At 41.3% G+C, this 23,823-nt stretch overlaps 1 protein-coding gene and 1 long non-coding RNA gene across 5 annotated transcripts; both read right to left on the minus strand.

The window, feature by feature from the left end:
- Positions 1–631: 631 nt before the first annotated feature.
- On the minus strand, positions 632–23,820 carry LOC143412955 (C-type lectin domain family 10 member A-like). Of its 4 annotated transcripts, XM_076874914.1 has the most exons (7): positions 23,640–23,820; positions 12,143–12,244; positions 7,944–8,047; positions 7,787–7,850; positions 6,165–6,307; positions 2,330–2,433; positions 632–1,911 (listed from the first exon to the last, which is right to left on the minus strand). In XM_076874914.1, exons 1-7 carry the CDS (start codon positions 23,659–23,661, stop codon positions 1,752–1,754), a joined length of 699 nt encoding a protein of 232 aa, XP_076731029.1. In that variant the 5' UTR covers positions 23,662–23,820; the 3' UTR covers positions 632–1,751. The 4 variants fall into 4 exon arrangements, 2 of the variants coding, with proteins under 2 accessions (XP_076731029.1, XP_076731028.1); XM_076874913.1 differs by having other exon boundaries at positions 7,787–8,047; XR_013093489.1 differs by lacking the exons at positions 12,143–12,244; positions 23,640–23,820 and adding an exon at positions 10,158–10,376 and having other exon boundaries at positions 7,787–8,047.
- On the minus strand, positions 13,253–16,716 carry LOC143412983 (uncharacterized). The gene is made up of 2 exons (XR_013093523.1): positions 15,678–16,716; positions 13,253–15,594 (listed from the first exon to the last, which is right to left on the minus strand). It is a non-coding gene; the product is annotated as an uncharacterized LOC143412983 (long non-coding RNA).
- Positions 23,821–23,823: the final 3 nt, after the last annotated feature.

A 23,823-nucleotide genomic window follows, 5' to 3' on the forward strand; every position in this document is an offset into this window, starting at 1 on the left:
ATCGTCGCCTGCAGCATCATCGCCTGCAGCATGGCCACTGTCAGGTTCCGCAGCCGCCACGCTGCCGTCAGGTTTCGCAGCAGTGTCTTCATCTATGCCTGCAGCGTCAGCCTCATCCACACCTGGTCCTGCCTTGTCAGCTTCATCCACGCCTGGCCCAGCCTCTGTGTCTTTATCCACGCCTGGTCCTGCCTCGGTTGCTTCAGCCTCGTCTGGTCCTGCCTCGTCTGCTTCAGCCTCATCTGCTTCAGCCTCGTCTGCTTCAGCCTCGTCTGCTTCAGCCTCGTCTGCTTATGCCTCGTCTGGCCCTGCCTTGTCTGGTCCTGCCTCATCTGCTCCTGCGGTTGCCACACCGTCATTGGACCCAGGTCGTCCTGTTCCACTTCGCCTCTGCCAGCCGCTTTCCAGGCCTCTAGTTGGGCATTATGGCCATCAAGGCCGGCCTCCGGAGAGAGTTCGTCGCCACCGCTGGCTTCGCTGCCGGCCTCCGCACCTGCTCAGTGGCCACCACTGCCTTCCAAGTGGCCGGCCTCCTGATAGGTTTTGTCTGCGCCGTTGCTGTGTGCACGGTTGGCCCCCAGAACTGTTTGCCCGTCGCCGCCGTTGCTGTCCGCACAGCCGGCCCCCTGAACTGTTTTTTGCACTGTGCTGTCGACCTCCGGGTTGACCCCCTGAACTTTTCATGGACTCTTGTTGAGCTCTAGTTTGGTTTTTTTGTTAATCTCTTTTCCTGTGTTCTGGACTCTTGTGCTTCTTTTTTTTTTGTTTGTTGTCTTGTCTCGTTAATTACTCCCAGCTGTGTCCACCACCTGTGTGTAATCCCCCTGTGTTTCTCTGTGTGTATTTAAGTTGTGTCTTCTGTCATTGTAGTTGCTGGTCCGTCTGTGTATCCACCATGTTTCATTCGTGTGTCCCCTGCCGTCATCATCATGTACCATCATCTTCCTTCCTTTATGTCCAGGTTTGTGTTCTTGTTCATGCTCAGTAGTTTAGTTGTCCCAGTATAGTTTAGTTCTCCGTTTTGCCGTTTGCCTATCTATATTTCGTGTTCAATAAATCACCTTCACACCTTCACGACTGCCTGCGTTTGGATCCTCCTTTACCTTTTCCGCACGGCTCTTCTCACTCGCCGTGACACCTGTCATAGGTTACATTTTCTTGAGAACAAGAAAATCTTGAACGCTCTCTTAGCTAAGCTTATAAGCTATATTAATAGATCAAAGTGTCTTCAAGGTTTACAGTAGCTCAGTTTGTTTTATTAAGTCTGTTGTTGTATTACCATCTTTTAGAGTTATCACAAGTTAACTTTTACTTTGGGTCATCTATAAGTTATGGATTTTTGGAATTTTATGGAATTTTGCTTTGCTTACATAAATTCTAAACAACCCTTCAACTATAGTATTGAAGTTACGTTAATCATTGATGGTTCTCATTTACATGACCTGCAGTAGGAGTTTATCTTCTGGAAACTGTTGCTTCAATATGGCAGACATCACACTGTAAGTGTAATCAGATTCCCTGACCACCACACTTCTCTTTTCCTAAGTTATGACTTAAACATTAAAATAATAATAACCACTTTAAGCACTCATATTTTTTGCTTTCCAGGCATTTGATAATACTTTTCCTCAGTCTTCATGGACATAAAAAAATTACCTCATCCTGATAGAACAAACTACCATGTTACAATTTAAAGCTAAAACTGCAAAGCAATTATAATTAGATCATCTTTAAGAAACTGCACAGAGGTTTTATGGGTTTTTTTCACAGATCCACTTATAAGAAGTTGAACACGAGCGATCATTCCAAGTCTTCTTCGTATCAGTTCTGACATGAACACAGTCCTCTTCACCCCAATATGAACTTCCGCCACCATTATCAGGTTGATCTTCTGCCCAGTTCCCAGCAGGTCTGTGATGACATTATACTATTATTAGTAAGAAAACGTTTTGACATTTGTTGTGGGTGTGTCAAAGCTCCTAAGTAAGCTAACTTTTCCATCAGCAGCTTTTATAAGCACACTGTAAATTATGATTGGAATATTTTAGATAGTCATGGCATGGTGGTTGTTAAAGAAGCCTACACAACGTATACAGTTAGTCAAACACAGTCAAACCTGCATGGATATCATGTCTTGAGTATCTTGTTTTCCCCCAATGTGGCCAAAACAAGTCATCTTACATCACACATCTTTAAGCTTTTGGCCTTGCAGTTTGGCTTAACCCACTGGCATGTAAGCTAACCACTGTGGATACAGCTGCATGATCTATAGATTTAACAAATATCTTTTGGAAAGTTAAGTAAAAAATGAACCAAGCTGAAAACTTACATCAGAGTCAGTGGAGTTCCATCTACCCATTTCCATGTTCCCTCCTGTTCTTTATCATTCAAACCAATCCAAGCTGCTGCTGTGGCAATATTTGAGACGGCAGTCTGTTTAACACACAAAAAAACCTATTTTATTATAGTTTAAAATGACAATTTTAGTCTATGCAGTTTATCCCACTTTTATAAATGTCACAGTTCTGGGTCTTTTTGACCCAGCATTTTCAGTTTCTTGTGTTTTGGTATTTTTCTATATTATGATTTATGTTCCGATTCTTTAGTTGTGCTGTTTTTATTAATATTGTAGGTTTAGTTCAATGACAAGTTTGCGTCTTTGTGATTTGTTTCTTGTTTCCGATTTTATTTTGATAGTCCCAGTCCTATGTCAGTGTATTCAGTTTTACCTCCTCATGTCTCGTTAGCCCTAATCTCTCCCAGCTGTGTCTCCCTCCTGTTTCCCATTCCCTGATTACTCCCCTGTGTATACGCCCTGTGTTTTTCTTTGCTGTCTGTCATGTCGTACTTTCTACTTGCTGTGTATTTGTCATGTTCCAGTGTTTCAGTTCCTCTGTTCTGAGGAACACACACACACATAAAACATATTAAGGATTGTACATTAACATAAAACTGTTGTCGGAACCATACTGAATTTCACCAGAGAAACACACACACACACACACACACACACACACACACACACACACACATATGAAGAGAGAGAGAGAGTATACATAGTATGCAAACAGCTACCAAACAGCCATCATAATTCGTCATAGAACAGGACAAATCAACAATTGACAATGACTAATTAATATTAAAATCTGTAACATAATGTATTGTTTGGAGTTTAGTCTGTTACTGTTACTATTTTTACCATTTCTTTTTGGAGCAACTGTAATCCACATTATTTCCTTAGGGATTAATAAAGTATTCTGATTCTGATTGTTTCAGGATGACCTGCCATTATCCAGTGACACATCTGCTCATTTCTCTTCCTCTTCTTTTCTCTTTTTTCTAAACTGAGGACCTGATGGCTTTGAATTTTTCTTGTCCATCTTCCACTGGTTTTAATTTTGCACTCCAGTATGAACACAAATCCCCCAACTCGAGGATCACCACAACATAACCTAATAGACCGACACCTTAGTTCAGAGATTCACTTTGTCTAAGGTGTATTTCTGGGATTTCACACAACCCAGGATTCAGATCATGAATACATAATGGGCTTGGATTTATATCATTATAAATGAAATGTGCTCTAGTAAATAACAATCACCTAATGTTGTTCATGAGACTAAAGTCATCTTACTTTGGTAATGTAAATATAATATGGCCAATATTAAAGTTATTATTTCAATCATTATTAGTTATCACAGCAGTGAATGAACTCTGTTTCAAATACTGAGCTTCAGTAAAGATTCAAGCTGCATTTATTTATATTTCCTGTCACCTTAAATCTTCCCTCAAAGACAGGTTCTTTTGACACTGTATATATAAATGTATTATATGTAAGAGACAAATATTGTTCTTTTAATATGTTGGCATTACTAAATTTCTCTCAGTGCTTACTTTAAATATCCATGAAATCATCACATTCTCTGTAAAATTAAGGTCAACTATTGAACAAATAAAACACTGAAGAAGCCAAACAATAACATTTTCAAGTTATCTAAGTGACTTATATATCTTGTTCAACCTGAGTAGCAAAAGACCACGGGGAGTTTAAAAACGATGTGCCGGGAGTCTTAAAAGTTTATTTTATGACCTAGAAAAAGTAATGAGTGTTAGGAGGAGTTTTATAAAAAGTTGTCATTGTTGTACTTAAATTTGTAAACATTGTCTTGAACTGCATGTTCCCCTACACATCTAGGATGGTGAGGGATGCTATTTGCTATAGTGTTTAACTGCAGGCACACTGCGTGTAAGGTCCTGGGTTTCCTTATTTGGTAAGGAATGTTTACTTCCTGCCCTTTAGTCAAAGGAGCTTGCAAAGAAAAGCGTCTGGACTTCTTTAAGTTACTTGAAGACGTTTCAACTCTCATCCGAGAAGCTTCTTCAGTTCTAAGGTCAAATGGTGGGGAGTCCCAGATTTAAACCTAGTGGGAGTATCCCCCCACAGAGGGACCAAAGGACCCCCTGATGATCCTCTAATCGCCTGAGCCAAGGTGTGAAACTGTGTGTGGGTCCCAATCAGCCAGAGTTTCGGGTGTGTTCATTGTGAAACCTGGCCCCACCTTATCATGCGAATTCCTGAGGTCAGATGGCCCAGGATGTGAGTGGGCGTTAAGGGGCCTGGGGAGGGAACTCAAAACTGGATTATAGATGGCAGAGAGTTGGTGTCGTAAACCCCCGCCTCTGTTCAAAGATGGTCGCTCACAGTGGACATAGATGGCTTCTTTTACTCCTCTTTCAAACCATCTCTCTGTCCAAAATGTGAACATTGGCATCCTCGAAAGAGTGTGCTTTATCCTTAAGATGCAGATGGACTGCTGAGTCTTGTCCTGTGGAGGTGGCTCTTCTGTGTTGTGCCATGCACTTGTGAAGTGGCTGTTTGGTCTCTCCAATGTAGAGGTCTGGGCATTCCTCGCTGCACTGTACAGCATACATCACATTGTTAAGTTTGTGTTTTGGAGTTTTGTCTTTCGGGTGAACCAGTTTTTGTCTGAGCGTGTTGCTGGGTCTGAAATGCACTGGGATGTCATGCTTGGAGAAAACTCTCCTGAGTTTTTCTGATACACCAGCTACATAGGGGATGACAATGTTGTTGCGTCTGTCCTTCTTATCCTCCCTCGCTGGTGTCTGGTCTTCTTTTCTGTGCCTCTTTGCTGACTTTAAGAACGCCCATTTAGGATAGCCGCACGTTCTGAGTGCTTCCTTTACATGTGTGTGTTCCTTCTTTTTCCCTTCAGGCTTAGAGGGAACACGTTCTGCCCGGTGGTGTAGGGTCCAAAAAAAAAAGAAGGAACACACACACACAGTGCATTTAACTTTCATGACACACCACAAGGTTGTACAATGGGTGTTTGGGTAACTGTTTGTCACTGAATAAAAGGTGGCAAGGGGACACTGTTTTTTTGGAGTCAACTGAGTGCGGTTGCAGAGCTTGCTGCTCTGAGATTCCGACCGGGCTCCCCTTGCAAGTTAAAATGGATCGAGCTCTGTCTTGCTTTGTTCACCGTGGATATGTCTCTGAACCAGCGGGGGCCTGCGAGTGCAGACCTAACAATGAGAGTAATATTAAAACTAAGTAGCTGCCGTCATTGTTGGAAAGTGGAATTGGCTGGGCTGCACTATGAATTGTGGGATAGGTTGGGCCACGAAGGATGCACCCGACCAATCCTTCAAATCTGGGGATATGAAGGACGCATTTGGAGGAGTCTAAGAATTTAGACAGCCTTCGTCGCTGCCTACAAATGCAGCCTCAGAGGGATGCAGCCTCTGAATTTGGACACAGCTAGTGCTGTTGAGTAAGGTGAGGGAAATAATGGGGAAGGGCTCCTCTTGAAGTCCACTGTCTTCTTTACAGCTTTGTGCATATTTTTTCTGACTGCAGCACAGTAAGAACAACCTATGCATACAGGCATGTGGTTGAACACGCTTGCATGTATTTAACCACATATCTGCATGCAGGCTCATCACCATCCTTGATGAGTCTGATGTCATGTCATCTGGAAACTTTACGATTCTAACAGTCCTTTGAGGTTTTAATCCAATTCTTAGCTTCATTTTTTTCATATTTTTGTTCAGCATGGGAAGAGTCATTTACATACAAAATTATGAGTTTAAATTTCCATATTCATTTACAAACACAATAACACACACATACATAAACACTGTACCTGATCCTCTGGGCTGTCAATAACCACCAGATCTGCTCCTCTGTCTCTGCAGTCCTTTCTGGCTGCATCCCAGGAAGCAGACCTTTCAGAGAGGAGATAGCAGCTACAACTGAATCTGCTCCATCCTGCAGGGCATGTTTTATCTGGAAGAAATTACAAAAACAAAAATTTTACATTAACAAATTCCTGGGGCCCATTTTCCTGGCCACCTAAGTAATAAAATAGCCATTTTATCAAGACAAAGGACCTGACAGAGGAGAGCTGCCGTTAATGAGTGTAGCTTTTAACTGTACTTAATTATCAGGGTTGTTAGTTAGTTGCATCATCACACTGAAAAAAGGCCATGTTGGATTTACTTGATTCAATAGTGGACATTGGTTGCACACAACTGCACGACTTTTAACTGTGGGAAGAAACCAGAATACCCAGAGAGAACCCAGTGCAAACTAGCCAGATTGTGGATTTGAACCCCAGATCTTCTTACTGTGAAGCAACAGCACCAACCACCATGCCACCAATCCAGCCTTAACAAAAGTAGGAAAGCTATGATTTCAAGGCTTGATGCAGAATTTTTTTGTACGTTTTGTGATTTTCCTACAGTTTGATATCTCGTGCAATCTTGTGAATTTCATGAGTTTAGCAACTAACCACTCTTACTAGATTGTATCATGTCATCTCAACAAGGACAAATTAAGTTGTTGAATTTCGTACAGATCCTTCATGATTTAATTACGTTCATAGAAGCATGAAATGATTGTGTTTAAATTACAAGTTAGACTTTTTTAAGGTAACAAACACCCAATTTACTTTTTTCAGTATACCAAAAAAAGTAGTGGAGGCAACTCGATTTGACTGAGATGGATGCCTTCCTGAAACCACGATCCAAAGCATACGGGACTGAAAGTTATTGACTTACTTCACTCGAACATGATATGAACAATTTAATCTAGCCTCTCTGCATATCATGTAGTTTCTACACCAGGGGTGCCCAATCCCGGTCCTCGAGAGCTACCGTCCTGCAGCTTTTAGATGCATCCCTACTCCAACACAGCTGAATCAAATGGTTTGATTACCTCTTCAGCATGCCATCGTGTTTGGCAAAGGCCTGATAACAAGCCATTCATTTGATTCAGCTGTGTTGGAGTAGGGATGCATCTAAAAGCTGCAGGACGGTAGCTCTCGAGGACCGGGATTGGGCACCCCTGTTCTACACTATATAGTTACACTTAACTTTAAAGCATGAGGCACTTATGTTAAATACACGCAAGATGCTTACGTAAATCCAAGAGTTGGCCAATCCCTTTTTTTCAGTGCAGAGGACAGCGGGATTGTTATCCTAATGTAGGCCTGCTAGAGCTAGCTAGAATCAGAAACTATAGGATAACTGGATCTAACATCTTCATGTGTTTGTGGAAGGAATATATTTTATCCTTATTGTATCAATCGGATTTTTCTTGTAAATGTGAATTTGTGATGAGCACTTCTACAATGCAGCTTTATATTGAATAGCAAAGATTAAAGAATACTGAAAACATAAATCATTATTCCTATGATAACGTTTTTTTAAAACTGAATTATTGAATTTCTGAGTAAAACACGCAACAGCTCACACAAGGACTCACTCTGATTGGACAAACAGAGCAGCCTTTTCAGCTCTTTGGTCTTTTCAGTCAGCAGGTCTCTCTCCTTGATCATCGAAGAAAGTTGACTACTCATAGCTGAGAGTTTCGTATTCAGAAGGTGTCTCTCCACAGTAATCGAAGAAAGATTGTTACTCACAGTAGAGAGATTTGCATTCAGAAAGTCTCTCTCCTCACCCATGGAGGAAAGTTGGTTATTCATTTCCGACAGCTGTTTAGCGGAATCATATACGCAGTTTTGGTCTGAAATGAAGAGAAATAACATTCATTTTTTTGACACACAAAAATTTAAGTTTCATTTTGAGATTTAGATTCATTTTATTTTAAAAATATATTTAAAATTTGCCAGTTGGTAATGAAACATGTGTAAGGTCTAAACTCACAGACCTCGCTGTCTTAGAGAACTGTTACTGTGAACCAAGCAAGACACTCAATTCAGTTCAATTCAATTCAATTTTATTTATAAACCACCAAATCACAACAAAAGTTGCCTCAAGGCGCTTTATGTAATATAATATGATAACTCAGAGCTCAATCGGTTTTACTTGCCAGCAAGGGCAGTGTCCAGTAGAGCACAAACCTGACTTCCCTCTTTGCCTCTTTTTATTGACAACAATAATGGATTGCATTTATATAGCGCCAGTGGCGGTCCTAGCCTGTTTGGCGCCTGGTTTTAATTTTGCATTCCAGTATGAACACAAATCCCCCAACTCGAGGATCACCACAACATAACCTAACAGACCTACACCTTAGTTCACAGACTCACTTTGTCTAAGGTGCATTTCTGGGATTTCACACAACCCAGGATTCAAATCATGAATACATAATGGGCTTGGATTTACAACATTATGAATGAAATGTGCTCTATTTGGAAGCAGCCGGCCCCTCCCCTGTATGTGTGAGACTTTAAATCATCAAAGTGTAAATTATAAATTTTAAATTGTTATTGATCGCTTTACCCCGAGTTCTAATCTGTATATTTATTTTCTTACTCTTCTTATATATATTGCTTGTTTACTTGTACTGCTGTAACTGGAGCCTCATCGTCTCGTCTCTCTATATACTGGACTGTAGCGTAGATGACAATAAAGTTTACTTTGACTTCAGCAGCGAGCAGGCTCACCGAGGGCTCTCGCGCTCACTTTTCGCATATAGAATTTCTAAAAAACATCGGTGCAAATTATAAGTCTGTATCATGATGTCTAGTGTTTTTGTGTTTGTTGTTTTGTTTTTTATTTTGTTTTATTTTGCGAGTTGGTTATTAGATGCTGCTCCAGCTGGTCAGAGAATCCCCCGCCGCCCCGCCCTCTCCTCCCTGTCCCGCAAGCAGCAGGCGCACCTCGCAAACGGAGGGCGCCCTTACTCCCAGTAAATGGGCGATAGAAAACCGATCGGTGCCTATGCCATTCCCAATATGCGCTGGCTGATGTTGGGGCAGCACGAGTACGAGCAATTTTTTATTTTTTTTGCCGATGCCCGTGATGCCGCCCCGGGCAACCGCCCGTGTCGCCTGTATCAAAAAACGCTACTGTAGGCTTGGGAGAACCCGATTGTCCTGCAGAGACGTTTGCTGCTGGATACTCGATGGTCGGTTGCGTTGTGTGTCTGGTAACACTCTCGACGGAGGACATTGAACGACATGTACCAATTTGGAACCACAATAACAGAGTTCAGGCTGATTGGAGCTGGCTTGGACCTGGCTTATCGAAGAACAAGAACAAAATCCCATAAGGCTGGCCGACATGATAGACGATTGGCAGGGCTGTGAGTACTCAGACTGTGTTTTGAACGCAATATGGATAGGATCTTGGAGAAGCTCATGGCTCTGCAATATGGATAACATATTGTAGAAGAACAACGGGAATTGAGATAATTGGTGACCAGCAGAGATGGGCAGTAACGCGTTACAAGTAATGCGTTACTGTAATCTGATTACTTTTTTCAAGTAACGAGTAAAGTAAGGGATTGCTATTGCAAAATCGGTAATTAGATTACCGTTACTTTCCCGTAGGAACGCTGTGGGAGTATCAGCTTTCCACGTGTAGATATTTCTGTTGCATTTTTGTAAATAATACTTTGAATTGCGTTACTAAAACCGTGATTTTTTTGCGAGAATGTCTCATGACAGTGATGTAAGCCAGTGCGCCGTTAGTGACAACAGCTGTGTGCAGATCAACAATGGATCACATATGATTGTGGGAAGTACTGACCTTACTTTGAGTTTGATTCCATAAAAAGTGACAAAAACATTAGCGTCCGTTGTGCGTGGGAAGAAAACTTCTTTTTACAGCGAAAAAAACCCCTAAACTTCCAAGCAAGCACCAAGTGCGCAACGACATAATGGGAAACTCACAGAGAAACTCGCGGATTCTTCAACTGACCGCAGCACACCTGCACCAGGGTAAACCTCCGCCTACCGTAGTCCTGCTTTACAGGTGAAAATAGAGCAACAGGACCGCTGAGTCTTTGACTTTATTTATTTTCTGCTGTGTTTTACTTGCATCTATTTGAAAGAGTGAGTGTAAACAAAAAAAATATTTTATTTTATGTGCTGGAATGGGCAGAAAATAGGTTTAAATGTTATACTAATTTATTCAAGTCAGAGAATGTTGCATATAATTACATTTTTGCTTGATGCATAAAGTTAAAAGATTAAAACTGATAAAACAAGTAAAAAAAAGAGACTTTTCCATTTGATTACATTTTGTATGATGATTTATGCAGAAAAAGTAGAATTGGGCTGAAAGCTCTATCACTTTATCACCTATTCAGGTTGTAAATCGTGTTTTTTAAAAAGTAACTAAGTAATTAAGTAATTAATTACTTTTGAAAATAAGTAATCAGTAAAGTAACGGGATTACTTTTTTGGGGAAGATTACTTTTTTCAAGTAACTTGACCAACACTGGTGACCAGTGATGGACATTAGACAAACTGTAAAAGTTGGATGCAGTTGTTCACACTAAACATAAAAATTCACCATCTTCACTCGTGCGGCTATCCCACTGGCGCCAGCTGAAGGCCTGCCAAGGTCGAAGTTGACTGCAACAACAAATTCTTCCCATGATAACAGGATTGTTGTCAGAACTCTTTGTACCTCCTTCAAGGCCACCTGGGTCCATTGGAGACTGTTGACCTTCGCTTAACCAGGCGTGGTGACACTTTCTCTCAGCTGAACACGGGATACACACACAAACATGCACATGCACGAAACATGTACACTGATACTAATACGCCCTCACTATCATCCTCCCTCCGCCGAATCCAACGCCTCCTCCCATGCTTACCTCACATCCGATGTGGACACCGGATCAGCTGGAGGTACAATCGAAGATTGCAGCGGACCCAGATCAGCTGTACACACTGGAATACTCTCCCATGTTGCTTGTCTGTGTTTTATTGTGTTATGGTGTATTGATATCTGTGCATTCCTGGATTATCCTTCTGTGTTACACATTTCAATGTTTTTTTCCCTTGCTACCTAACCTGACCTGTCTCCCCAATGTGATGTTTGTGTATTGTATGTACGGTCAGCAAGGTCTGTCATCTCGATTGTGGCCAACTGCAACTGACAAATAAAGGCTATCTCATCTCATCAAAGCGCTTTACAATTCCACTATTCATTCACTCTCACATTCACACACTGGTGGAGGCAGCTACAGGTGTAGCCACAGCTGCCCTGGGGCAGACTGACAGAAGCGAGGCTGCCATATCGCCCCTCTGGCCAACACCAGTAGGCGGTAGGGTAAAGTGTCTTGCCCAAGGACACAACAACCAGGACAGAGAGAGCTGGGGATCGAACCGGCAACCTTCCGATTACAGATGAGCTTCCCAATCCCCCTGAACCACGGTCGCGCGTGTGTGTGTGTGTCTGCGTGCGTGCGTGTGTGTGTGTGTGTGTGTGCCAACATGTACAAAAAACTGTAAAAAGCAGAAGTCCTGCTAAAACAGGAACTTGTAGCTGGCTATGCTTGCCATAAAAAATTACCAAAGCTGAAAATAAATCTTCTAATCATCTAGCTCCTTCTGCACAATGACAACCATATTAGGACACATAGAAGCAATGGTCATGTGACTTTGCACAAATGACAATCTCAAAAGAATCAACTCTAACAACATGTTAAATATGTACATCAGTTTTATGCTAGTGTATGAGAATAAGGAGCCACTGTTGCTATGCTCTCATCATCTTGGTGTAGTTACTCTTGTTTGTCAACTTTTAGTAGAAGTGACAACTGAATTGAATTGTATTGAACTGAATTGAATATTTGCCTTTTTACTGTGGCTGATGGTGGCTGCTGGTCAGTGGAGCAAGTATTGATGAAAAACATGCAACTCACAGAAGAAACCGAGAGTGATCAGTCCAGCCAGAAGGAAAACACTCAGCAAGCTCAGAGAGAGAATAACGCCCAGATAAAAACTTCTCTTAGAGCTCCTTGGACCTGAAAAAACAAAGAAAGGAAAACAGGGAATCCAATAAAATGTACACAGTAATAACAGACGTTAAAATACCTATTTTCCTATGTGTGTTACTTCTTCCTTTCCTGTGTTGATTTGTTGCTTAAAACATTTGACCTTGATGTATATTTAGTACATTGCATGCAAGGATGGATGGATTATTTCTAACTGTTAGGGTCCCTGGGTCGTTGACCCAGTGTTTTGTGTTTTTGGTTCTTTGATTTTGTTATTTCATTATATTCTAGCTTTGCTTTATGGGTTTTAGGATCATTCTTAGTTTAGGTTCTCTGGGTGGGGTTGGTTAGAGTTTTAGTGTTCTGGTTTTCTGTCTGTGTTCCTTAGTTGCTGTCTGCCCTGTCTGCTGTATCCCCACATCCAGTCAGTGTCTGTGTCTGTCCTGGTCCCACGTCTCTGTTCCCTCTGTAGTAGTGCTTGCATGTGAGTCTGTGTCTTTTGTTCAGTCTGTGTTTTGGGTTTCCTGTTTTACTTTGAAAGTCCATGTCTCATGTTAATGTGTTTGGTTTTGCTTCTCCTTTGTCTCGTTAGGCCTGATTTGCCCCAGCTGTGTCTCCCTCCTGTTGCCCATTCCCTGATTGCTCCCTCTGTGTATTTAAGCCCTGTGTTTCAGTTTGTCAGTGTCGCGATCTACCGTTTATTTTGCTGTGTGTTCTGTCTGTGTAAAGTTTACCTTGGAGTCTCAGTTTTGTTACTTTTTTGGAGTTCAGCATTAAAGCTGTATTTAAATTCACCTTTGATTTCCGTGAGTCTGCATTTTGGGTCCTTCATATCACCACCCCTGCGTAGGGATGGGTATTGATAAGATTTTAACGATTCCGATTCCATTTTCGATTCTGTTTAACGATTCGATTCCTTATCGATTCTCTTATCGATTCTTTTTTTTTTTTTTTAAAGGAGAACACTAAAGTCGATTAGCTTAGAACTGTGTTTTATATCTTCTCTTTGAACAAGATAGAAATTTAGGAGTAACATGGCCTTTGTTGAAAACACGCAGTTCTTTGAATCTTTGGGCTGAAGGAAGGACAATACTCGGTGTATCAATGCTCAATCAACAATCATTTATTTCCATACAATTCAACAATAAGAGCATTACAACGTCCGGACGGGAGAGATGCTACCAGAGGGTCAGGCACATGTCTCTAAATGGTGACGGGTTGCTCAGCTTTTTATAGTCTCTAGTGGCCCCCAGCTAGTCGTAAAAGCCAAAACATCACATTTTTTCTCTGTTACAGCGCCTAAGTTATGACCTCGGCAGTTGTTTCTCTGCTTTCTGTAAGGTGGGGGTGTGGAATGTGGTCTATCTATCTCCCCTGTCTTTAGACACAGAGTCTCCTGCTTACAACCTTCTCTTCATGATTCAACAATTAAGCATGTCAAGAAAACAGTGTAACACATTCCCAGCAGATCAAGGATACAGAGTGATGCACATTTATCTAATGAACTAATATGTGACTATGTTCTGTTAACTCAAAAGTATAATGAGAACTAAACTACATACAGCTCACACACTCTATATTAAAGGGTATAATGTGATCTACAGCAGTATTCTAATTCAACTACTTTGATTACATATATAAGATAACATAAAATAACAGAATAATTTAATAATTCCCCCTTTTGATCTCTGAAAGAGATCACTTACAACATGCACTCCAGGGTCGCAAGGTCCAGGTTTTCTTGATCCTGAGGCCCTCTGTCCCCCTTTAACGGGTGGACCATATGTGGGATGACCTCTGTGTTCACGCAGTTCAGATGCAAGCAAAGTTAGATTTACAACCATAACAGCAGTTACAGATGACACTCCCATCATTCCCAATTTTCCCACAGCTTTATTTTGGTGCTCCAGTTTTCCACTCCCATTTTAATGCCCCCTTATACCTTTCAAATGTACTTAGACTAGAACCTCTGTCTAAGGAGCTTTTAACCTTTATTTTTATTGCTGCAGCTACCAGTGTCTTCCAGTTGGGTGATTCTCAGCTTCTTTCTTCGACCTCCGGGGTTAGACCACCCTTTAGTCATTGCACAGTTCTGGGGATTATTCTGCCCCGATTTCAAACAAGGATCTGTGTGTTTTGGGGTCACCGGCGTGTCCCCCTTTTTGCCAAGAGCCTCTCGAACCTCGTTGGTCTGGTGTTCCTGGTTTTCGCCAACCCCTTCATGGTTATTGCTGTGTTTGTGGGATCCATCTTCTCCAGGAGCCCAAACGTCATGACACTTGACCCCAGTTGCTGTCTCGGCAGTCCCTACATCTGTCCCTACTGTGAAGGGTCCTCACATCTCCGGGTCCCCGTCTGGTGTCTGTTCTTTTCTCTGCAAGAGACAGAAAACCAAAACACCTCTCTCCCTAGCCTTGATAATCTAATATTGTTATCCATTGTTCTTCTAATGATTCAAATTTGGTTTAAAATATTATGTTCAGGACCTATTCTAATCATAATCTATGTGTGTGTAAAAGAAATCAAAAATTAATGAACCATTTCTAAGTCTACCACATTATAAGCTTAAGTTTTACCATAGCTAAATTATTAAACACACAAATAAAGTCATAAAATGTTCATAACACCATTGTTTGATGTTCGGACTCAACTCCCCCTTTTTGACACACTCCCATGTGTCAATTCATTGGAGCTAGACACTTAAAAGAGAAGGTTAGTGACATCATATCTGGTAACTGGTCCATCCAGAGCTGTAACATTTTGAAATGTACATACAACAAGCCAAACCACACCTTGGTCACACCAACCCTTTTCTGCCCCGAAGATGTCCAATGCCATCCTAGTATGGACTGTCAAAAGTGGCTTTAACGCTGACTATCCTGACAATCCATTTTATAACGTTTCCTGGTCAGATTTGCCAATCTCTGCACCAGGGTTTTAAACTTTTCGCCATTTCCATTAGTTGTTATTTTTATTTAGTTTCGACTCCAGATTTTCAATTTTTACCAGTGAGATCTTAAGAGAGCCACAGCCTACGGCTCTTCAATGGGGTGTCACAGGGTCCCCAGGAAAAAAAATGTATATGTAAAATAATAAAATAAATATTCTCCTGTAGCAATAACAAAGTTTAACATAAATTATTCTGTAGCAATTACACAAGAATATCCAGTAATGTCCTGCCTACAATTAAACACATTCACTTACCAAAGTGAAATCGGGGCATCTGCTGTGGCAAATGGGTGCAAGCCTTTGACCACAAACTTAGACACTGCTCGGTGACATTCGTCTATCCTGGCCTGAAAGGAGACGCTACCGGTAGACTGCAGCGAGAACTGCCAGCATCTGAGCCAGCCAGACTCTGTCTCTCTCATCATGGTTATCTAAATGCAACGCACAGTAATAGCAGGTTTTGTAATAAGGTAAATCGCGCTAACATAATATGCAATGCTAATTGATTAGTTACCTGCAGTATTAACGGGAGAGGACGTGGAAACGCTACCGCTGCTGCTGGGTTGAGCTTCACTAGTCCGGAGCGGATCAAAAACACGACATTCGTTGAACGCAATCGCGTGTTTTTTGAGCAAATGCTTTTGCATATTCGTAGTGTTTCCTCCCTTTGATGAAATCTCTACTTTGCAAGTATTGCACGTTGCCCTGTTGTCATCCTTTCTCATAAAGTGTAACCAAACTTTTGAGCGTTTGTGCCGCTCAGGCGCCGTGTTTCCTACTGGGTAAAAGACGCTACTCAACGTGATGACGTCATTCGGGGCGACTGGAATCGATAAGGGAATCGTTTTTAAAAGTGGCAAACGATTCCAAGGAATTGAAACAGTGGGAACCGGTTCTCAACAAGAACCGGTTTTCGATACCCATCCCTACCCCTGCGTGCACACAGCCTTCACATAACACTAAGAGCTCAGCTCTGCAGCACAGGTTATCTGAAGTGTTAAAGTATTACTGGTTTCAGTCTATTCTTTTTAGTTCTGAGGGAGTCACCCATTTCATATGTAGTTCATATATGGTTTATGCAGCTCAGCCACCACTGAAACTGGACCTGTTCTCAAGCTTTGTATAAACTTTAGTTGTGTGAAAGGCTACAGAAGTCAAACTTCTTTTAATAGTTTTATTAATAACTTTTAAAATAACATTTCAAGAGAAGGAAAATAGTCAAGTATAGGTTACAGACAAAGACCTTATACACACACAAACAAACACACACAAACACAATGAGTCCCTGATGAAGGCTCTTAGGGTCCTGTTGATCTCGTACAGTTTTAGGCCTGAGAGTGCTAAAACTTGACTTCAGGTAGAGACTTGAATTGCGAAGAGTTTTTGTGTCATGACAGCAGTGGCGTCTCTGCCTGTGACCATCTTATTTTTAAAAAAGGGCAGCAGGTCATACTCGAACCCAGGCCATCAAAATAAATAAGGACCTCTAATTTGGAACAGAGACATTTAAAAAAATGTCTAACTGCTGGCTAGTTAAAATATTAAAAATTAATATTTAATCCCATATTTGAGCACACAGTAATAAAATACTTCACATTGCAAAAGAGTGACAATTTCTGAATGGCCTTTAGTTATATTTCACAATAATGTAACAAATTAAGCATATATAATATTTTTCAACAAGAAATTGTCTTTCACAGAAATTAAGAATTCATTCTACTCTCATGTTGGATTGAGCAAATACAGCAAGTTGGATTACAAAAGCAAAACAATAAGCAGATAGTGAAAGCCAATCTCTTGCCCTGGAATACTATGAAATTCAGGTTAAAATCTGTTACAAAGCAAAATATGCATATATTTAACAAAATTTAAAAAAAAAGGTTTAAAACAGTGTATAATAATATTTTTCTGACCTGACACATTATGGGTGTCAGGTCACTTATTTCCTACCTGTGTGATTTGTTGAAGGTGCTGGTTTGAAACATTCAAGATTCACATATATTTCGTCCATTGCATGGAAGAATGTAGATTATTTCTGAGAAGTGAGCTCTGCAGCCAGGTCTCATGAAATGCGAAAGTATCATCAATTTTAGTCTAATCATTGTTTAGCTCTGAGGAAGTCACACATTTCATATGTGGTTTATGTGGCTATGCCACCACTGAAACTGGATCTTTTCTTAAACTGTGTATAAACGGTAGAAGTCAAAAGTCAAACAACAGAAGTGAAACTTTTTTTCCATAGTTTTGTTAAGAACTTTTAATGTTTTTAAAAAGAAATAATGTACAGTAGTATAGGTTAGACAGACAGACAAAAACCTAAAATGCTGCACACACGCACACCACACACACACAACACTGCTCATTTTACTTCTCTTTTTTTTTTTTTGCCTGTCCTGTTTGGTTTTTTAGCCGTCAGAATTGATGTCTGAAAGCCAACAAAGATACCCAATGGATTTACTTTGCCAAATGGATCATCACGGCCTTGCTGTATTGGTCCATTTGATCAACCTTTGTTGTTATTATTTATTTTATTTTATTTCATTTTCAGTTGTTACAGATGGGACAGACATGGCCGGGGATAGCAAAGGGAGAAGGAAAGATGAAGGGAAAGAAAAACAGAGGTGAAGAGTGACAGTGAGAAAGGGCACTTAAAAAGAGAAAAATCTCCTGGAACACCTGTTGAGAGAAAAAAAAGAAGGAAAAAAGAGAAAACAAGCAAAAAAAGAGAACAACATAATAAACACAGCACCATCGCATTAATCTAAGTAACAAAAAGAACAGTAAATACTAAATATTGACTGATATTGTGCAGCACGCAGGACCAACAGTGCACAATGTGCTTTGAGGTAGCAACCAAGAAAGGTGTAGTTTGTGTCTGTGAACACCTGCATGCACACCTGTGTGGATCAGCGCGCTTGTATTAAAAAGGTTTCTCCATGTAACGATCTGCTAGAGGGTGTAGGGAGCCATAGACCCATCCTACAGGGCATGAAGCAGGCATGGAGGAGATCCAGGCCTCAGACATTCAGAGGGCCCAGAGTGCGAGAGCCCAAGGAGGACCATCGGGGCATCCGTGCTACCCTCCTGGGAAAAGCTGAGGAGAGCCCCAGATGAGGGGTCACCCACCAGCCACGGAGCAGAAGCCAGAGGGGGGTGCAGTGGCGTGCACACGGACTCTGCCAGCAGCCAGCTGTGCCAGAGTGAACTGAACCGCAGGCCCAGAGGCCGGAGGACTGAGGGCCCCCCACACCCCGGAAGAGGCCCAACAGAGCCACAGGCGACAGCCCCCGCCATAGAGCCAACAGGAGTGAGCCGGTACATACCTGAGTGCCCGGCCCCAGACACCAAGAACCACCAACGCACCAACTTCTGAGGGCATCAGTCACACGCAGGGAGTATGGTGAGGGGAGATAGGCCTCCAGGTCCAGGTACCCTCACCCCCAAAGGAAGGAATCCCACCTAGACCCAGGAGATGTTACCCTTTCCCCCTGGGGTGGAGACAAGCTGCCGGCCCTGCAGCAGCAGGGAGGCCCCTCATCCCAGATCCCAATCGGACGGCCAACACCGTCACCCAGCCCCTCCGCCCCAATGACTAACAGAGAACTGGGGTGTGTGAAGACCCCATACCTACCTCCTATTAGGTCCTGCGTGTTGTACTAAAGTACATTTAAAACACGGGAGGGCATGGTGCTTCCTGCCAGAGAGCAGCAGGTGTCAGTACGGCCCCTCCCGAGAACACTCAGTGTCTACATGCATTTAAAATTGAGAGGTGGGCAGAGGTGAGGTGGAACACACAGACCGTCCTCTGGACGCCGTGTAATGTGCCCATCCCCAAGGCCCTATATGTATGAGAGTGTGAGTAATGTGGATGTCTAAGTTGTGGAGTAAAATTGAGGTACAGGTAGCCAGAAGGGAACAGAGGAGGAATGCCTCCCCTGCACCCTGGTGACACACCTGCACTCCAAGGCCCTGCATGTGTGGGTGGGTGTGGTGGAGCAGGAAGGGCGAGGGAGTTGGGGATGGGAAGGGAAGGGCAAGTAGCCCTTTCTGGGGTCTCCCCCGCTGACCCCAGTAGGAACCCCTGCCCTCTGGACCCCACCAAGGAAACGGGGCCCAGGCCCATCCAGACTGGGGCCCATGGCAGCAGCACCGCCAAGCCCCACAGGACCCAGGGCAGCCCAACTGACCCCACCGCAGAGGAAACTGTACCCACAATCAATCAATCATCAATTCAGTTATCTCCCAGGCTACACAAGACAATAGATATCCAGGTTAAGTCCATTCTCCACCTCTCCCCCACCTACAGAGTGAACTCCTGCATGGATGAAACAACCTCCCTGCCAGCTGAAGAGACCCCCAGTTAGGCTGATGCACCAGAGGCCCCCTGTGACCCTTCCCATGAGTGATTTGGGTAGAGATTTCTATCTAGTCAGATCGCCTTGTACTTTCTTTAGAAGTGGGGTGTGGTTTAATTTAGTTAAATCTGCAAGCTTAGGAGAGACGGACGATCTGATATTCTCGTGTTGGCGTTGTTCCCACATCATCATAATTAATGTTGTTCCAGGGTCCACATTACAAGTAACCAATCACCTTGTTGTGACGTCATACTTTTGCGACTTCGAAAAATACCCACCTTAAAAAAACAAATGTTCTTCGAGAAACCACCTTTTGTCCGCCGATTCAGCAATTTCAATTCCTCTCAAGATACTTTTCTTTAATAAACGGTAAGCATAATACATATGTTTTCCTTGAAATGGATAGCTGTTTGTTTGCTAGTGATAGGCTACTTGCGAACCAGTGTTCTCCAGACAGAGAATTGCGTGTCAATGTATTATGATTAATTATGAAAGTACAGGTGAATATAGCTCTCCCGTCAATATATTATGATATATAATAAATGTACAGGTGAATATAGCTGTGATAACAATGTCAGGCAAAATTGCAGTAGCTTCCCTGATCACTTTACAAACATAAGTGAAGAGAATTTGAACTAAAAGGCCTAGACTAATGGTTGTGTGCTGAATCTATGAATCAAACTATCACCTGGAAACATAATTAACTGGTCCATAGCTGTGAAACTGGACATGAGTTCTTGATTCTATGGAGATTAACAGTAATCCAGAAATTTACAAATTTGTCCTGGGCCATCTTGTAAATGTTGTCCCTGGGACATCGTGTTAAAGTTGCCAGACACATACCATATGAAAGTTTAGCCTCTTTTAGCCCCTGCTTGTTTAATATTATATATATATATATATATATTGTTTTAATATTATATTTAATATTTACATTGTATTGGAAAACAACCCAAAACAAGTTAAAATGAATTAATGAATATTGACTAATTAAACCTTTGTTATTTTACCACCAGAAATGCACGATATAATTAGAAGAAGTGTTCTGAATGACGAAAAAAAAAGAACTGGAAAAGATACACAACTTTGTGTGCATGTGTCACAATGCCAGGAGGACCCATTCAGTGTCGTGTTAGAAAAATTGAACTCATTAACCCTTCATGGACATTATAAATGTTTAAATGTGGCCTCAGGTAAAGACAGGAAAAGAGACTATTACAAATTCAACTGCATCAGAGCTGGAAAAAAAAGTCGAAACAGCTACAGGGCAGTGGGCTGTAAGGCCTTTGTTTCATTTAAAGTACTCAAAGTACTTTGTTTTTTGCAGTACTCAAAAAACAGAGTAGGTGGATTTGCCTAAACCAGCTAAACCGGCACAGAGCATTCCTTTATAAAAGACGTGTGCAATTCCAATTTTTTTTTTAAATAATACAGTCTTGATTTAAACTTTAAATTCCTTCAATTACAGTTACTAATCATTTCAAATAACTTTTTTTCAGATTTTTCCACCGCCTGAAATACCTTTTTTTTTTTTTTTTTTTTAATCTGGCTACAAGAATATGTGTCTGGATGATCTAATTGAAGTGCTCCTAGGGAAGGCCGACGACTGCTTCTCAGTCATAAAAACCCTGCAAGATGTGGGCCGCATGAAAAACCGGTTTGCTGACACCTTGTCTCAAATTTCAGACTCTGCTTCAAGACTGATGGAAAGTGGTTGGGCTCTTAAAATTACAGTCAAGAACAGCCATGGAGTTAATGCATATCAAGTCCCATTTGAGTCAAGAGAAGTGTATGATGTCTGCCCTGTTGAGTCCTACTACAACTGTACATATGGCTTACGAGGACTTCTTTGCAAGCATGTAGTGTTACTTGCAAAATTAGCAGAGGTTGACAATGACATCTATCCAAACATGGAAACAGACATTTCTACCTTGGCAAGAATTGCAGTGAAAGAAAGGCATTACTTTGTACACTGTGAGGACTTGAAAATGCCAAGTTTGTTTGGAAATCTGTGTTTTTTTGCATCGGCTGAAACACTTCAGTGCACTTGTTGTACGTTCTCTCACTATAACACATGTGCTTGCCTGAAGGTGGCTTGTAGCTAAGGATGCAACGATACCAATTTTTTCAAACCGATACAATACCGATACTTGGATCTGAGTACTTGCCGATACAGAGTTCAAAAACCGATACTTCTACCACACACACACAAATGCAATGAATTGGAAGACAGGTTTTATTTTATTCTCTGCCGATAATAAATATCTTAATAAAAATGACCACAAAAAATTTTCAAGTGAAAAATAAGCACTTCTGTTAAATTATTGCAATTGGTAAATGGCCTGCATTTGTATAGCGCTTTTCTAGTCCATAGGACCCCAAAGCGCTTTACACTACATTCAGTCATTCACCCATTCACACACACATTCACACACTGGCGATAGCAAGCTACATTGTAGCCACAGCTGCCCTGGGGCGCACTGACAGAGGCGAGGCTGCCGGACACAGGACTAAAATGAGTCAGAGCCTCTGTTATTTTAACTGCGCGTGGATTTTCTCTTGACATTTTTCATCGCTTTTCCAAAACCTGAGTTAAAGTTGACTGTTCCGGTCCACTGCTGACATTTTGTTTAGCCTAGCTACAGCAGCCTCCAGTTTCTCTTTTTTTTTTTTATCTGGAGCTGCCAGTCTGACTCGTCTAACCCTGTACCTGTTTAGCGCGGGATGTCCCCTAGTGGCCAATCTAAAAAACTTCTACAAAAATGACAAGCCACCCTCTGATTAATGAAATAAGTTAGTATCGGTTCATAACTTTTACGAGTATGAGTACACACACATTTTACAGTATCGGCCCCGATACCAGTATCGGTATCGGTGCATCCCTACTTGTAGCCATTTTAAACAAATGAAAAACGTCCTTTATCAACTTTGAATGACACTCCTGTAGTTGAAAGCACAGACAAAAAATGCACAGAAGATGCGGTAGGAAAACTAAATTCTGTTTTAGACACAGTTAAACAGTGGGCATTCATTCCAGAGGGCATTACTGCAATGATAGATGAACTGCATACAAATGTCTTAAAAACAAAACAAGAAGTAGGCAAGGGTATATGTCAGTACGAAATAAAGACGACAGATAATGCACGCAAAATTAGGCCATTGCATTCTTGCAAGAAACGTTTGGCCAGCATCGATATTCCAACAGTCTGTGAAAATGAATGTGAACAGTCGATAACCACTGACAGAGAGACATCCTCTGGAGAAAATGAAAACATTTTGGAATACAAAACAAAAAAGAGAAGAGTTAAAGTTAAGTATATGCACAAGTAGACTTTTGTGTAAACATTTCAAAGGGACTGCATCCGTTACTTCTGTTTATTGAAACCTAAAGCTGAATAGCTGTCTTAACTTTCTGCCAAGGAACAGATGAAAAGAAATTGTTTGGTCTCTCTCAAGCAGTTGTTTTTTATGTGTGTTATTCATTACTTTGGCTTGGTTGCTGTTTTTGATACAAATTCATCTGTGCCCATTGTAATATTTTCATATGTTACTATTTTTATATTGCTATGTATTATAAATAAAGGATTACTTATTACTATTAAAGGTCTGCATTTGTAATTGTTGGTATTATTTATAAAATATGCGCTCTTAAGTTTTTTGCTCCATAAAACGGTACCTGTCACTTTTTGGACATAGAGTATCAGCTTTTGAGGACCCCTGGCTCATACAAAATAGAAGTAAAAGGTTTCAACATCCAGCCTTTTTATGATTAAATACAAAGTGTAATAACAGAGTTATCAGGGTGTGATTTTGTTAATAGGTAATCATCCTTAATTGTAATTTAGAGTATGACTAAGTATAAGTTTAATAGTAATGATGAGTAAGAAAATATAGCCAGAGTAATGGAATGAGACTAATACCTGACCTCACACTGAGATTTGGTATGAAGTGGCATGTTTGTGCTAATGCTGACATTGGGGCTCAGAGTTCCTCTGTGTGTATATATTTGTGAACGTTAACTTGGCTAATGTCTAAGGGTCTAACTGCTTTCCTGTTGGATTGTATCACACAGCAAAAATGTAAACATTACTTATATAGGTTAAAGCTATAGTTTTCAGTACCATTATGACATGCACTCCACATGAGTTCCCATCCTGTTGATGTGGGTGGCTCACATGTGACAAAGTCCACTCTCCAGTGCAGCCTCTTGCTGAAGCAAATGAGCTGAGAGATCGCAGTTATTACAAATAAAAAGCATATAGAGAAATCAATAACCACGTTTGGTAATGATTTCAATTAAATTAA

This window comes from Maylandia zebra, linkage group LG16 (genome assembly GCF_041146795.1).
Source record: "Maylandia zebra isolate NMK-2024a linkage group LG16, Mzebra_GT3a, whole genome shotgun sequence".
NCBI lineage: Eukaryota > Metazoa > Chordata > Actinopteri > Cichliformes > Cichlidae > Maylandia > Maylandia zebra.